Source organism: Elephas maximus, chromosome 14 (assembly GCF_024166365.1).
Source record: "Elephas maximus indicus isolate mEleMax1 chromosome 14, mEleMax1 primary haplotype, whole genome shotgun sequence".
In the NCBI taxonomy this organism is placed as follows: domain Eukaryota; kingdom Metazoa; phylum Chordata; class Mammalia; order Proboscidea; family Elephantidae; genus Elephas; species Elephas maximus.
This window is the reverse complement of record NC_064832.1, coordinates 70,222,624-70,239,290: the sequence shown is the minus strand read 5'-3', so window position 1 is coordinate 70,239,290 and position 16,667 is coordinate 70,222,624. Positions and strand designations below refer to the sequence as shown.

Here is a 16,667-nt window from a genome sequence, read left to right as displayed (position 1 = left end):
TAAGATTTCTTAAAATACTAGCTACAGAGTACTTTTCCAGGAATTCCTCAGGAACTATTTCATGTACTGCTTACGCCTTTTTAGATGCTGGAGTCTCAAATTCAAGCAATCTGATCACCAATTCCTCCACCAGAGCAACGTCTTTCATCACATTAACAATATTTTGTCAAAGTCAGATGATGGAGATAGTGAAGAGAGTTTCAGCATCAGCATTCAGTCCGGCTTTGAAGCTATGAGTCAGGTCAGTTTTACAACAGTTATTATCCTGTTGGTTATCCTGTTAGATAATATTCAGTAGTATATTAAAGGAGAAGAGTTTAATTCTATCTTAAATATTTTTATTTATTTTCTCGTGTCTGCTTGTTTTATTATCATGGAAGATTTCCTTTTGAGTATTACCATTATTTATATTTATTTCTGACAGGAATTGTGCATAGTAATGTGCTTAAAGGACTTAACCAGCATTGTTGACATAAAAACATCAAGCCGACCTGCCATGATTGGCAGTTTGACCGATGGTTCCACAGAAACTTTTTGGGAGTCAGGAGATGAGGATAAAAACAAAACTAAAAACATCACCATCAACTGTGTAAAAGGAATCAATGCCCGCTATGTGTCTGTTCACGTGGACAATTCCCGAGATCTCGGAGTAAGAAAGGAAACTTTATTTGTGGCTTCTGAGTTCTTTACAGGTTTAGTAATCGTGCACTCATTTTAAGTTTAGCAAAAAGGTTTATCTGGAACTTCATCAACCAAGCAACACTTTTATATCCCCCAGATAAATCTTCAATCTAAAAACAGATGAATATGTTTGGGGTCCTGTGAAATACCAGTTCTAAAAAGAAGTCTGATTACAAATATACCATAGCTACAGCTAAGCAAAATAAATTTCTGTTTTATGATTTTCTGTCTCCATGCCTTTTTCTACCTTCCAATTCCTTGGCTTAGAAATCCTCCTCTTTAACTCTGCCTATCGAATCTCACAAGCTCTGTAAAACCCAACAGAAAAATCCTCTCCTGGTATAAAATTTACTATAGAAATGACTCTTTCCCACCTCTGTGTTTTCGGTATTACTACTCTGATGACATTAGTACACTTAGACCTATAGTGTTATTAGATATAAGTTCCTACTTCTCACACCCTCAGTGCCCATGGGGAAAAAAAGCTCCTGAACTAACCTAAATAATCATAGTTTACATTCTCCCTGGCCATAGCCTACCCATGTTTCCACTGAATTGGGCACTCTTTTATGTAAGACACTAAACAAGTGAAAAAGAGTCTAATTTACTGAGTGTTATGGAAGAAAGACCCGACAGTCTGCTTTAGTAAAGATTAAAAAATTACAGGCAAGAAAATCCTATGGAACAGTTTCCTTCTCTGTAACACATGAGTTGGAATCAACTTCACAACAACAGATTCGATTTAGTCTGGGTTTATGAACAAAGAAGGAAATAGCACCAAGTGCCAAACCTCCATTCTTCTACCTCCCATTCCCAGAGAAGGATGTGTCTTGAAATTCTTCCCTTCGGAAAGAATGTGGTTTGCTAGCAGATACATTGTTGAGTTGCTCTTGTCCCATGGACCGTTGCTGAACTTCTCATGTCCCACATGCATATTTCCTTCTCTGGGAGAAAGCCAGAGTGGTGGGGTTGGGTCGCAGATAACCTGGATGCGGTGCCAACCACAGCAATCCAGTCTACGGTCAGAGCACTCCTTACAGCCACCCCCAGCTCCTGTCCTTCATGCAGGTTCAGTTTTTCCCTGACGTTGAATCAGAAAAGGGGATTAGCTAAGGTATAGCCTGGTTATTTCCTCTTCAGGCCCAAGAGTAGTTTCAGTTGGTATAGGAAAACATTTTTTTGACTAGAACTCACTGCTCAGTACAAAGTTATCTTTGTTTCAGGGTACATTTTAAGCCAGGACATAAACTCCCTTAGAACAGTGATTGCAACGAATTTGACATTTTTATCTTTTCTAGGTAGAGATAATCTTAACAATATTCATTTTTAAAAATCCCTAGTATGTAAGCTGACATCTGCTTCCGTTCTAAGAAACCTCCCCTAAACCATATGCAGCCTTGAGCCTTCTGTACCTCTAGGTTCCCCAGCCTGCCCACCACAGTGAGCAACATAGCATGTGTTGATTTGAAGTGCATCAGCCTATAGCCTTAAAATATGCAGCTCTCTAAGGAATTCATATCTTAATCTCTTTCTTGATGTACTTTGTGTAAAGTTTACTCAACCTTAACATCTCTGGCTATAGTACCATTGTCACTCTGCTCAGTACTTAAAGGTATTTTAACTTAATACTGTTTGATATTTGTATTTTTTATGATAATCATGCCTTCCCTAATTTGCCAAGTACCCTGAAGGAGAATGTATCACTCTCGTGTATCCTTCTCCAAGTCCATAAGACAGTTCCGTGCACATTGTGACACTCACTGTTTGTTGATTAAGCTACTTACCTTCCTTTTACTTCCAAAAGCAATGACAATGTAGGAGAGAGAGTGGGACATGAGTGACAATGGGACTTGTTGGAAAGCTTCATGAAAGACAGAGAATTTGAATGTTTAGACTTTGGATAAAAAGAGAAAGCATGCCAAGGTATGAGAGAGCCCATGGAAAAAGGCAGAAGTGTGAGATTTGAGAGGGAGATTGTGAGGATAAGAAAAGACTAGAGTTGGAGGAATTGCAGATGATTGAGTAGATAGCATGAAATCAATTAGGAAGGACCATAAAAAGGCAGGCAGAAGAGTTAATTTGTTATGGGTAGGTCGTAAGAAATCATTATAAGTTCTTACGCAAAGAGTATAACATAATAACTATTTCGAATTGTCCATTTTAGAATAAAGTTACCTCAATGACCTTCTTAACTGGCAAAGCAGTAGAAGATTTGTGCAGAATCAAGCAGGTAATTGAAATTTTGTTATTCAATGTTTTACTACGTAAGAAGAAATTTCTTCATATGTCTGCACTGTTGAGTTCCTGCTTTGGCACTCTACTGAAGTACTATAGGAAATCATATATTTACAAAACACTCAACTGACAAATGACCTGAGCATAGGAACGGTCACAACCATCTCTGTGCTAGAAATCTTACCCATTATTGCCGTATATGTTCTTTCGGAATCAAGTAGATGGCAACAGGCTTGCTTTGTTGTTTTTTGTATGGTGCCTAGCACCCCTATTTCCCACCCCCCTACATAGATTCAGGATGCTGCCATAGTTCATCTCAGATCTGATTCACAGTAAACAGCATAATTCTCCTATACTTTAGGTTAAAAATAGGTTGTTATCCTCTAGCCTGAAAATTTATCATGTAACACTGTGACCATATCCCAGGTTGTAAGTCAGTCTACAAATCAGCTCTGGAAACAAGTTTTATCTGGGCATGTGTATGAGACTCTATACAGCTCATTTACTTGCATAAGTGAAACTTTAAGCAAAGCTGTTCTTTTGTGGTGAGTTTACCTCAAGAAAATTGACCAATTTTTTTTTTCAAATCATAATAAAGAATTGAGATTTCATATTGAACAAATAATAAATTTCATTTAAATTGTTAAAGAATTTAAGAAAATAATCCTATTTAATAAGATAGTGTTTATGCTTAATGCCCTTTTTAGAAAGGTTGACATTATTAAGACTATTAATTTGAATGTCTTTATAAATTATGTAGAAGCCCTCTGATAATTTCTTAGATATCAAATACTATAGGAACAATTTTTATTTTATCAAGCAAAAATTGTCAGACACTGTTTCATAGTGTATTGAGACTTAATCCTTGAAAAAAGTTATATCCTCAGTAAAATAAGGAATCAAAAATGTGAAGTTATACATTATATAATTTGTCTTCAAACGTAAACATATTAAGTAACTGCACTTCAAAAGTATGTATCTTTAAACGGTGCTTTAATGTGAGGATGCACCAAACAGGACCTGTTGCTGACCTTGTGTGTCTGCTTACAGTTGGAGTAGGTACAGTTATATACATTGTTCGTGATGGTTTTACCAACAAGCTTGTACTAGGAAGCGCTAGCTAGTCTGACCTAGTCTGTCACTTACTGAGAATTCCTTAACCTGTATTAACCTCAGTTTTGTCATCTGTATAATAGTATGAAATACTTATCCTCACAAGGCTTAAATAGATAATCAGTGTGAAATAACTTAATAAGCGTTACAGTCTATACAAATGTGTGTTACTTGAGCTTGTTGTTATTACTGCTGAGTCTAGGACAGTGATAAAAGTGATACAGCTGTATCAGGTTCCTCTCCCTTTTCTACTCTACCAGGTTGACCTGGACTCCAGGCATATTGGTTGGGTAACAAGTGAACTCCCAGGAGGGGACAACCACATCATCAAAATTGAATTAAAGGGCCCAGAAAATACACTGAGAGTTCGACAAGTTAAAGTCCTGGGCTGGAAGGATGGAGAAAGCACAAAGATCGCTGGCCAGATTTCAGCCAGTGTGGCCCAGCAAAGGAACTGTGAAGCGGAGACCTTACGAGTGTTCAGACTCATTACATCCCAAGTGAGTGTCCTTACTATGTATTCTCACACAGGATAAACGGAAACAGCATATTTTGAGATTATAACAAAGTATTTTATAAAACTTGTTAGAAATTTCTAGCTACAAATGTGGCCCATTTTTTCTTCTCCTAGCCCTAAACTCTTGTGTTTCATTTTGCATTCATATTTCAGAAAAATAGTAGTGTATAGCAGGAAAAATATAGTAATATTATAAAAACTGCAGAATCAGCTAATGAGTCCTCTAGTTTTCACAGTGGTAATTTCCTGTCATTAATTCTTTCTCACATCCCTGTCATCTCATCAGGTGTTTGGAAAGCTTATCTCTGGAGATGCTGAACCTACACCAGAACAAGAGGAGAAAGCTCTATTGTCCTCACCTGAAGGAGAGGAAAAAGTATACAATGTATTTATTTGTATTCTAAAAATACTTATTTCCTTTTTTCAATTCTTTAGTTTTGTTCAGTGAAATAATTCATATATTTTAATAGATACATGCTATTAGTTTATGTGCAGTTCATAGTTTGTACTTTAATTGGAAAGATGAAGAAACTAGCTAAAAGAGATTCGGTATTCATTAATATATTCTGTAGCTAGTTTCTTAAGTAACAACGAAATTTGCTCTATACCTTGGGCTGTAGTGTTCAAATGCTAGCATGTGTAAAATTAACTTAGTCATATGCTATGCTGTCCACCATCAGTTATATTCTCCCTCTACCATCTTATCTTTGCTTCATGGTCCAGCTCAGAATTACTGTTTTCTCCATGAATGTTCTTTATGACTTCCCCAAACGAAAAATAGTTTTTCCTCTGCTGAACTTCGTAATAATCTATACGTGTCTCTTCTTGGGTTCTCTCTTGGTATATTTATTTATGTACATGTTTTATTTCTTCCACTGGACTGTATGCCCTCCTTGAAGACCAAGTGGTGCTTGTCTGATTTGTGTTTGTATCTACCATGGCATAAGCACCACACGTTCAGTAGATTCTTATTGAAATAACTGTTCTTTATACTGTTCTTGAAATTTCTTCTAAAATGGTATTGCTTTACTTGTTTGGTCAAAACTAAAGTACTATATCTAACAGGAAAACCTCCCCTATTTCCAAAAAGAGAAGTCAAACCTGACTATTCTCAATGCCCATTTGTTTTAGATAGTCATCTTTGCAGCCATTTGAAAGATCATTTCAAGAACTTACCTAATCTAGCCCTATGCCTTCTAATACAACACTATCTAAATTATCCCCTTTTTTCTAGTTGAGGTCTATAAAAAATAAGATTTCATAAACTCTGGGAATTTCTTTCAACATCTTTGGAGATATTATTTTAAATGACTACAAGAGTTACACAACTACTTATTAAATCACTGAATTTTAGCAAATGTCAATTCTGTGCTAAACAACCTTGAGAATACCAAGGCTTCACAAAGCAGCATTCCTTCAGCAAAACCAAAAGTTGTTTCTTTGAAAGAATCAACAAAATCGACAAACCACTGGCCAAATTGACAAAACAGGAGAGGACGCAAATAACCCAAATTAGAAATGAAATGGAGAACGTTACAACAGACCGAGCTGAAATAAAAAGGATCATAACAGAGTATTATGAAAAACTATACTCCAACAAATTTGATAACCTAGAGGAAATGGACAAATTTCTAGAAACACACTACCTACCCAAACTAACACAAAATGATGTTGAAAATCTGAACAGACCCATAACAAGAGAAGAGATTGGAAAGGTAATTAAAAAAAAAAAAAAAAAACCCGGGCCAGGTGGCTTTACTGTAGAAATCTACCAGACATTCAGAGAAGCGCTTATACCAGTACTACTCAAACTATTTCAGAACATAGAAAAGGAAGCAATACTTCCAAATTCATTTTATGAAGCCAGCATAACCCTGATACCAAAACTAGGCAAAAATACCACAAAAAAAAAAAATTACAGACCAATATCTCTCATGAATGTAAAAAAATATATAGATGTAAAAATTCTCAACAAAATTCTGGCCTAGAGAACTCAGCATCATATCAAAAAAATAATACCCCATGACCAAGTAGGATTCATACCAAGTATGCAAGGATTGTTCAACATTAGAAAGTCAGTCATCGTAATGTACCACATAATAAAAGGAAAGAAAAGAATGACATGATCATCTCAATTGATGTAGAAAAGACATTCGACAAAGTCCAACACCCATTCCTGGTAAAAACTCTCAATAAAATAGGTACAGAAGGAAAATTTCTCGACTTAATAAATGGTAAATATGCAAAACCAATGGCCAACATCATTCTTAATGGAGAGAGGCTGAAAACACTCTACTTGAGAACAAGAATGAGACAAGGATGCCGTTTATCACCACTCCTATTTAACATTGTGTTGGAAGTCCTAGCTAGAGCAATAAGGCAAGAAACAAAGGGCACCCAAATTGACAGTGAAGAAGTTAAACTCTCCCTATTTGTGGACGATATGGTACTGTACATAGAAAACCTAAAAGACTCCATGAGAAAACTACTGGAACTAATAGATTCAGCAGAGTAGCAGGATACAAGATAAACATACAAAAATCAGTTGGATTCCCATCACCAACAAAGAGAATGATGAAAAGGAAGTCCGGAAAACAATACCATTTATAATAGCCCCTAAAAAAAAAAAAAAAAAAAAAAACACTTGGAAATAAATCTAACCAGGGATGTAAAAGACCTGTACAAAGAAAACTACAAAACACTACTGCGAGAAACCAAAAGAGATCAACATAAATGGGAAAACATACCATGCTCATGGATAGGTAGACTCAACATTGTGAAAATGACAGTTCTACCCAAAGCGGTTTATAAACAGAATGCGATATCAATCCAAATACCAATAGCATTCTTTAAAGAGACAGAAAAACTTATCATTAACTTTATATGGAAAGGGAAGAAACCCCGGATAAGTAAAGCACTATCGAAGAAGAATAAAGTAGGAGGACTTGCACTACCTGACCTCAAAACCTGCTATACAGCTGTGGTAGTCAAAACATCCTGGTACTGGTACAACCACAGATACATTGACCAATGGAAAAGAATTGAGAACCCAGATGTAAATCCATCACCTCTGGTCACCTGGTCTTTGACAAGGGCCCAAAGTCCATCAAATGGGGGAAAAGACAGTCTTTGTTACAAATAATGCTGTCAGAACTGGATGCCTGTCAGCAAAAAAATGAAACAGGACCCATACCTCACACCATATACAAAAATTAACTCAAAGTGGATCAAAGACCTGAATATAAAGCCAAAAACCGTGAAGTTCATAGAAGAAAAAAAAGGATCAACACTAGAGGCCCTAATAAGGGCATTAACAACATATAAACCACAACCAGCAACACACAAGCTCCAAAGGATAAGCTAGATAACTGAGATCTAAAAATTAAACAAGCTCATCAGAAGACTTCACCAAAAGAGTAAAAACAGAACCTACAGACTGGGGGAAAAATTTTGACTATTCCATATCAGACAGATGTCTTATCTCTAAAATCTACAAGAAAATCCAACAGCTTTACAATAAAAAGACAAATAAGCCAGTTAAAAAAATGGGCAAAGGAAATGAACAGACACTTCACCAAAGAAGACATTCACGTGGCTAACAACCAGATGAGGAAATGTTCAGGATCTCTAGCCACTAGAGAAATACAAATCAAAACCATAATGAGGTGCCATCTCACACTGGGATTACTGGCACAAATCAATAAAGCAGGAAATAAATGTGGGAGAGGCTACAGGGAGATTGGAACTCTTATGCACTACTGGTGGGAATGCAAAATGATACAACCATTTTGGAAAATGATATGGTGCTTCCTTAGAAAGCTAGAAATAGAAATACCATATCATCCAGCAATCCTACTCCTAGGAATATATCCTAGAGAAGTAAGAGTCATCACACGAATAGACATATGCACACCCACGTTCACTGCAGCATTGTTCACAGTAGCAAAAAGATGGAAACAACCCAGATGCCCATCAACAGATGAATGGATAAACTAACTGTGGTACATATACACAATGGAGTATTACAATACAGAACAATGATGAACCTATGAAGCATCTCATAACATGGATGAATCTGGAGGGTATTATGCTGAGCGAAATAAGTCAACCACAAAAGGACAAATATTGTATGAGACCACTGCTATAAAACCTCATGAAAAGGTTTACATACAAAACAAAACAACAAGGGAGAGGAAGGATGGGGATGGAAGAACACTAAATAGACAATAAAAAATAGATAAGTGGAAACTTTGGTGAAGTTTAAGACAGTACACAGTATTGGGGAAACCAGCACAACCTGTATAAGGCAAGCTCATGGTAGCTCCATAGACACATCCAAACTCTCTGAGGGACCGAATTGCTGGGCTGAGGGCTGTGGGGACCATGGTCTTGGGGAACATCTAGCTAAATTGGCATAACATAGTTTATAAAGAATATGTTTTACATTCTACTCTGTTTAGTAGCGTCTGGGGTCTTAAAGGCCTTTGCGTGGCCATCTGGGATACTCCACTTCTCTCACCCCTTCAGGAGCAAGGAAGAATGAAGAAAACTAAAGATACAGGGAAAGATTTGTCCAAAGGACTAATGGACCACATGTACCACAGCCTGCACCAGACTGAGTCCAGTACAAGTAGATGGTACCCAGCTACTATCACTGACTGCTCTGACAGGGATCACAATAGAGGGTCCTGGACAGAGCCGGAGAAAAATGAAGAACAAATTCTAACTCAAAAAGAAAGACCAGACTTGCTGGCCTGACACAGACTGGAAAAACCCTGATAGTATGGCCCCTGGACACCCTTTCAGCTCAGTAATGAAGTCACTCCTGAGGTTCACCCTTCAGCCAAAGATTGAACAGACCTATGGAACAAAACAAGACTAAAGGGGGCACACCATCCCTGGGGCAGGGACTGGAAGGCAGGAGGGAACAGGAAAGCTGGCAATAGTGAACCCAGGGTTGAGAAGAAGAGTGTTGACATGTCCTGGGGCTGTTAACCAATGTCGTAGAACAATGTGTGTACTGTTCAGTGAGAACCTAGTTTGTTCTATAAACCTTCATTTAAAGTACAATAAAAAAAAGAAAAAAAAATTCTGAAAAAAAGCTTGCATTATTTTCTTGGATATGGACCTTCCACCTACCCAAATGAAGTTATTAACAATGTGAAAAAGATTACACATGTCATAGGATTTCAGACTAGAGAGAGGTTGTTGTGTCCTGCTGTGGTCAGAGAAGGCTTCTTGGGGAATGTTGGGCTTGAGTGAGACCTGAAAGCTACTGGAGAAAAGTTAGATTAGCGGAGAGGATATGAATAAGGACTAAGGACTCATTGAAGCGGCTGGCCTAACAGTAGGAAAGCGTATATTGAGGAGTTAACATTGAATAGGAGTCCCTTGGTGGTACAGATGGTTAACACGCTTGGCTGCTAACCAAAACGGCGAATGTTGAAGGCTACCCAGAGGTACCTTTGAAGAAAGGCCTGGCGTTCTGCTTCTGAAAAATCAACCATTGAAAGCCCTATGGAGCAGATCTACTCTGACACTCTTAGAATAAGAGTTTCACACACATAATAAAAAAAAAAAAAAAAAATTTTTTTATAATAAGCGCATAAAATTCACCATTTATTTTTCTTCATATGATACATTTCTCTGGTGACTGTTGGTGTTGAAGAGTAACTTCATATAAAACCATCATCATCATGGAGTCTTATTAGGACTTTTTTTTTTTTAATCAAATATTTTCTTGAATTGCTCTTCCAACAACTGAATATAGGATATGAACTAATAATGTTCACAATTTAGAAATAGTTTCAATCAAAGTGACTCAAATTGACTAGATTAAAGAAATCTATGAAAAGACAGTATATTTCTCTGGGTTTCCTAAGTTCTGAAATTTTGTTCTTTTTATAGTCACTTTGGTCAAGGCTGATTTCTTCAAACTTTATCCTTTGTTTTAGTATCATAGACTTCAACTTAAACGAGTTTGCCTTATAAAAATATTTGCACAATTATTTCTCAAGATACTTTGAAATGTCAGATACAGAAATTTTATTTAAAGAGCCTGCTTCATTTCTCTTTCTTTTTCTACTTAAAGGCAACATCAGATGCGGACCTGAAAGAACACATGGTTGGAATTATATTCAGCAGAAGTAAACTGACTAACTTACAAAAACAGGTTAGTTAATAACGATTTTATTGTCTCCTTCAGTTTTGGGGGTTTTTTTTAGAGTATACTGCGTGTTCCAAAATGTATAGAGGCTTTTTTTTTTTGGTGCCTCTTTATAGGTCCTGCAGAATGCACTGTCCATTTTCTGGAAAGGATTGAGTGTATTAGCAACCCTCCATCACTGTCGAGATTTTGTTATGCATGTTAGCTTTCTTGCCTTGCTGCTCTGTGTTGTTTTCTCATTTTCTGGTAGATTGTTTTATTTTGTTGTCAAATACACAGCTATATCAGATGGTATTTGCATTTCCTGTGTTCTTTCTCTCAGTGTTATTTGTTTGCTGTTGTTTGCTGAGCAATTGTAGTGTTAACTAACTAGTGTTAATATTTTTAAATATAAGGGAATGGGGAGACAGCACTAGATTATTCATAGAATGGGGTACCTAGATAATATAAAAAAGCCTTTAAAAGTCAAACAACCCCTGGGACCATGGCCCCTGGACACTCTGATAACTAAGAACTGAAAAAAAAAAAAAAAAAATTTTTTTTTTTTTTTTTTAAGAACTGAAGCCACTCCCAAAGCCTACTTTTCAAACAAAGATTAGGCAAGCCTACAAAACAAACAATAACACACAAATACAGGAGACCAAATGGATAACTCCTGCCCAAAAGCAAGATGAGAAGGCAAGAAGAGACAGGAACTGAGCAAATGGCCACAGGGAACATGGGGTAGAAAGGGAGAGAGAGAGTGCTGTCATATTGTGCGGATTGCAACCAGTGTCACAAAACGATATGTATATAAATTTTTGAATGAGAAACTAACTTGAGCTGTAAACTTTCACCTAAAGCACAATAAAAAATAAAATGGGGATAAAAATATTTAAAAGTGTCAAAATATTGACTTTAGCCTATTTTACTAAAAAAAAAAAGAATTTTTTTTTTTTAACGCTATTAGAGGAAACCCTGGTGGCCTAGTAGTTAAATGCTATGGCTGCTAACCAAATGGTCAGCAGTTCGAAACCACCAAGCAGTTCTTGGAAACTCTATGGGGCAGTTCTGCTCTGTCCTATAGGGTCGCTATGAGTTGCAATCGATGGCAACAGGTTTGGTTTTTTGGTTTTACGCTATTAAAACTTTTTTAAAATAAATGAATACATGAGTTTATTTGTGCTTTATCTCTTTTAAAGTGTTTCATTGAATCTTAGATACTATCCACTGCATTGTAATTGTGGTTATTTTACATATAACTAAAATTGCTGCCAATTAGATTATGAATGCAGTTGATTGTAAAACATGTTATGCATGAAAATGTTAAAATGAGAGGAAGAAATATGCCTTAGAAGTGATAAATAGGGCAGTTGGTTTTTGTTTGATGTGCTTAACCACAGACAGGGAAATAGGTAAATTGTATATGATCATTTTCTAAACAGTGGTTGATTGAAATATTCTGACTTTTAAACTTAATGGTTTTTAAGATGAATTAAGAGATTAGTATGATGGAGAATTAACTGAGAGGAAAAGTGTTAAATTGCGCATCAACTTACAGTCTTGTGTTGCTTTTAAATAACCCATTGCCACTGAGTCAATTCTGACTCGTAGCCGCCCTATTGGACGGGGTAGAACTGTCCCATAGGGCTTCCAAGACCGTAAATCTTCACAGAAGCAGACTGCCACATCTTCCTCCTGCAGAGTGCCGGTAAGTTCAAACTGCTGACCTTTCTGTTAGCCGCTGCGCTCTTAACCACTGTGCCACCAAGGTTCCTTGCTTCTTAATAGGACTAGAAAATCAGTCTTACAGATAGACTTTTACACTTTTTGTATGTTTCCTTTAAATAGGTGTGTGCTCACATCGTCCAGGCTATTCGCATGGAAGCCACCAGAGTCCGTGAAGAATGGGAACACGCCATATCAAGCAAAGAAAATGCCAACTCGCAGCCAAATGATGAAGATGCCTCCTCTGACGCTTACTGCTTTGAGCTGTTGTCTATGGTTTTAGCATTGAGTGGCTCTAACGTGGGCCGGCAGTATCTGGCTCAGCAGCTAACTCTGCTTCAGGACCTCTTTTCATTGCTGCACACAGCCTCGCCTAGAGTCCAGAGACAGGTGACTGATCACACGACTTACCTTGCAGCTTCTTTTGTTAATTGAAATGATACTTTCAACATACTTTAAAATCACACTAACAAAGATAATCACCTTAGGGTATAGATTCTATTTTCTTTTGTCATGTTTTCCTCTCAGCCTGTATTTTAACTCCATGTGTTTTTATTTTTGACTCATTATAATGAGAGTATGAAAGAGCAAAATATGTTATATTTCACTAATGTGTTATTGTCATAAAGAGTATTCTGGTTATTGATTGTCTTTATACCATGAAATATATAGTGTGATTTTTCTTAGTCCTAACCAGATAAAAAGGCTTTTTTTTTTTCCCCTTATTACCATGGAGTGATGATTACCACTCCAGTAATTTTAAAAAAAAAAAGTTTAAATCGTATTTCTGTCCTCCTCAAAGCTTTTTGAAGTCATAGAATGGTAGCTAGGCTCATTGACAAAGTGAAAATTTTAAAGCATCAATTTTTAAAGGGAAGTCTTTCTTTTTATTTTCCTTACTAGGTGACCTCCTTACTAAGACGAGTTTTGCCTGAAGTGACCCCTAATCGGCTGGCTAGCATCATAGGGGTGAAATCCCTTCCTCCAGCAGATATCAGTGATATCATTCATTCAACAGAGAAGGGAGATTGGAATAAGCTAGGTATCTTGGACATGTTTCTAGGATGCATTGCCAAAGCACTCACCGTACAGCTAAAAGCCAAAGGAACCACCATCACAGGGACAGCTGGTACCACCGTGGGCAAAGGAGTTACAACAGTTACTCTTCCAATGATTTTTAATTCCAGGTTGGTCATTGCCTCTGTTTTAGTGCTAAAAGAGAATAGAGTCAGCTAGTGTTGAAGAATTAAGACATGATTTCAGGTTCCACCTCTTTGCTTACTCACCTAATTGAATCTAAAAACAACTGCTGCATGTATGATAGGAAATGTATATAATAAATATGTCATTTCCACTAAGTGTGAAAGGAAAATCTACTGAATATGTGATGTCAGGATAATTGGAGATCCATTTAGAAAAATTTTGACCCCTGCCTCACACCATATACAAACATAAACCAGATCAATGAAAACTTTATATACATTTTTTTTTGCTGGGGTTGGGCTAGGACAAATTATAGAAAAATACACTTGTAATGTTTAATTTGGGGAGACCTTCTGAAACAAACCACAGAACTTGAACATCGTGGAGGAAAAGATTCACATATTTGGATACATAAAAATGAAAATTAATTGATAGCAAATACTATTAAAATATTTTAAAATACAAACAATTGGCAAAAATATTTAAGACCTATATAACAATGATACAGTAGCCATAATACTAGAATGACTATACATCAAGGAGGAAAAGACACACAACTGATTAAAAAAAAATGACAGGAGTTGTCAGTTCACAGAAGGAAAATTGCAAATGCCAATAAACAAGTGAAAAGATACCTCACTAGTAATCAGAGAAATGTAGACCAAAACAATAGCAAAATATCTTTGATGCTTTGGCAGCATTTTGAGGAAATAGGCATTCTCATTCTTATCTAACATAAATTGCTATTGCCTTTTTTGGATGTCAGTTTGAGATTCCACAATATTTAAAATATGCGTATCCTTTGACCCACCAATTCTGCTTCTAAAACTGTTTTCCCTCAAAAATGTTGACACATGAGTAAAAGGTACATATGGAAGAAAGAATGTTGGTTCTAGAATTTTGTGTAACAGCAGAAAAGTAGAGCCACCCCAGTGTCCATCATAAAAGGAATGGTTAGGCAAGCTGTGCTCAGCCACCCTGTGAAATACACGTCAAATATTAATGAGAACATATTTTGATTTTTCTGCAGTCATCCCGCAATACTTAAAAAGATGATGCTATCTCTACATTCCCTAAAAAAGGAAACGGTATATATTGTTAAGTTAAAAAAAAAAAAAAGGTAGCCAAACATTAGTATATAAGAGGAAGAAAGAAAATAACCAACATCTGCGTATTTCTAAGCAGAGTAATAGGAAGAGTTCTGGGACAATGCTACTCAAAGAGCCAATCTATGGTAAAATAAGAAAATACCAGAACGCAAATCAGTATATCGCTTCCTTCATGTGGACTCTCTGCTAGGAAAAAGCAAGAATACCAGTTGAACTAAACACTAGTGTACTCAGCGATGCAGTCGATGTGCATTGTGGCCCAAGCTCCTTATTATCTTTGTGTGGACTGGTAAATAGTCTGTGGATAGGCAGCTGATTGACAGACTGTACTTTGAATAGCACTGGTCTAGAAGATAATACTGAAAATAACATGTAAACAAAAATACTTGAAAAGGAACACAAATCAGAATAACTGTTCTCTTGGAATTAATGAACTAGATTATGGGTAATGTTTTGATTAATTTCTTTTTCAAATGCTTTAATTGATGCAGTCGCTTAGAAAATTAAAATGTTGTAAAAAAAAAAAAAGAAGAAAACTTGATATATTCTTTCAACCACAAGGGAAATACTAGGTTTTGAAAAAATTGTATTGATCTATGTCCAGTAGCATCACATAAATTTATGGGGGAAAAAATTAAAATACCGCACTCTGAAATCACAGTTTCTATCTTACTTATTTGTAACAACTATCACTGATTGGTTTATAAATGCTGATTTTGTTTTGTAGTTACATTCGAAGAGGTGAAAGCCATTGGTGGATGAAGGGCTCAACTCCCACCCAAATCTCAGAGATCATTATTAAACTTATAAAGGATATGGCATCAGTAAGTTCCTATTCTTCTTGCTATCAGTGAAAAAACCCAAACCAAACCTGTTGCCATCAAGTCCATTCCAACACTTAGTGACCCTAACGCACAGAGTAGAACTGCCCCATAGGGTTTCCAAGGAACGGTTGGTGAATTTGAACTGCCAGTCTTCTGGTTAGCAGCCAAGCTCTTAACCCTGTGGTCTTGCTTCAAACCAATCTTTTTTTTTTTCCTTCTTTTTCTTGGTTGAGATACGTTATTTTAAAAGAACATAATTTACTAATATGATAATGTGTTTCTGGTTACTTATTAAAATATTCTGTCCTGTTTGATAGGGTCATCTGTCAGAAGCTTGGTCCCGAGTGACAAAAAATGCCATTGCAGAAACCATCATTGCTTTGACCAAAATGGAAGAGGAATTTAGGTCTCCTGTGAGATGTGTTGCAACAACTAGGGTGGGTTTTTGTTTCCCTTGGTCTGTATCATTGAGTGTTCTTTTTCAGTAATAGGTTTGAACAAACTTTAATCAGCTAGTTCAGCTGAGTTCACATTTTCTTTTTATGAAATAATGTGCTTATTGAAAAAGTATGAAGGCCTTTCTTGAATTATAAACTAAATGTGGTCGTTACTATTCACCGTTCTGTGTTATGTATCAGTTGTTTTGGTATTATTTGATACTGGTTAGAAAAAGCTAAATTGCATTGTGTATCAGTGTATTGTCTTTCTAATGGTCTGTTGACTGTAGCTAACCACATTAAGTTTGGTGTCAGCATTATACTGTGATAGGTTTGAGGTCCTTCAAAGACAAGACCCTTGCCTGCCCCTTTTTATGTGGCCCAGTTGTTCCTAACATGGAGCTCTACAGCCTACGTACAGGATTTACAGACCTTGCTTTGAAAAAGCAAAAAGCATATGCCAAGTGTGAGGTGGGGCAGAAGCTCTTAGGAAATGGGATTGCATTCTTCAGATGAGACTTCTCTAGTAATTATTAACCTACCAAATTTCTTGTCCCATATAATTCCAAAAGAGATTTGAGGCTCCTTGAAGCAGGACAGTGTCACAGCATTAGAAAGAAGTAAACACTGGCAGAAATTGCCTAGATTAACCCTCAGAAATCTGAAAATGAAGGT

The 16,667-nt window shown here is 36.6% G+C and overlaps 1 protein-coding gene across 9 annotated transcripts in view; it reads left to right on the top strand.

Annotated features, from left to right (window-relative positions):
* The window catches only part of MYCBP2 (MYC binding protein 2), a 287,568-nt gene that overhangs the window by 252,224 nt on the left and 18,677 nt on the right, over positions 1-16,667 (top strand). For 8 of the 9 annotated variants that reach the window (XM_049853287.1, XM_049853282.1, XM_049853285.1 and 5 more), the window contains 10 exons: positions 85-241; positions 425-649; positions 2,846-2,911; positions 4,290-4,529; positions 4,833-4,931; positions 10,638-10,718; positions 12,543-12,809; positions 13,323-13,606; positions 15,459-15,555; positions 15,873-15,992. In XM_049853287.1, the coding sequence (XP_049709244.1) occupies positions 85-241; positions 425-649; positions 2,846-2,911; positions 4,290-4,529; positions 4,833-4,931; positions 10,638-10,718; positions 12,543-12,809; positions 13,323-13,606; positions 15,459-15,555; positions 15,873-15,992 (1,636 nt within the window). The remainder of the gene's footprint in view (positions 1-84; positions 242-424; positions 650-2,845; positions 2,912-4,289; positions 4,530-4,832; positions 4,932-10,637; positions 10,719-12,542; positions 12,810-13,322; positions 13,607-15,458; positions 15,556-15,872; positions 15,993-16,667) is intronic. The other variant, XM_049853283.1, reaches the window with a different exon arrangement.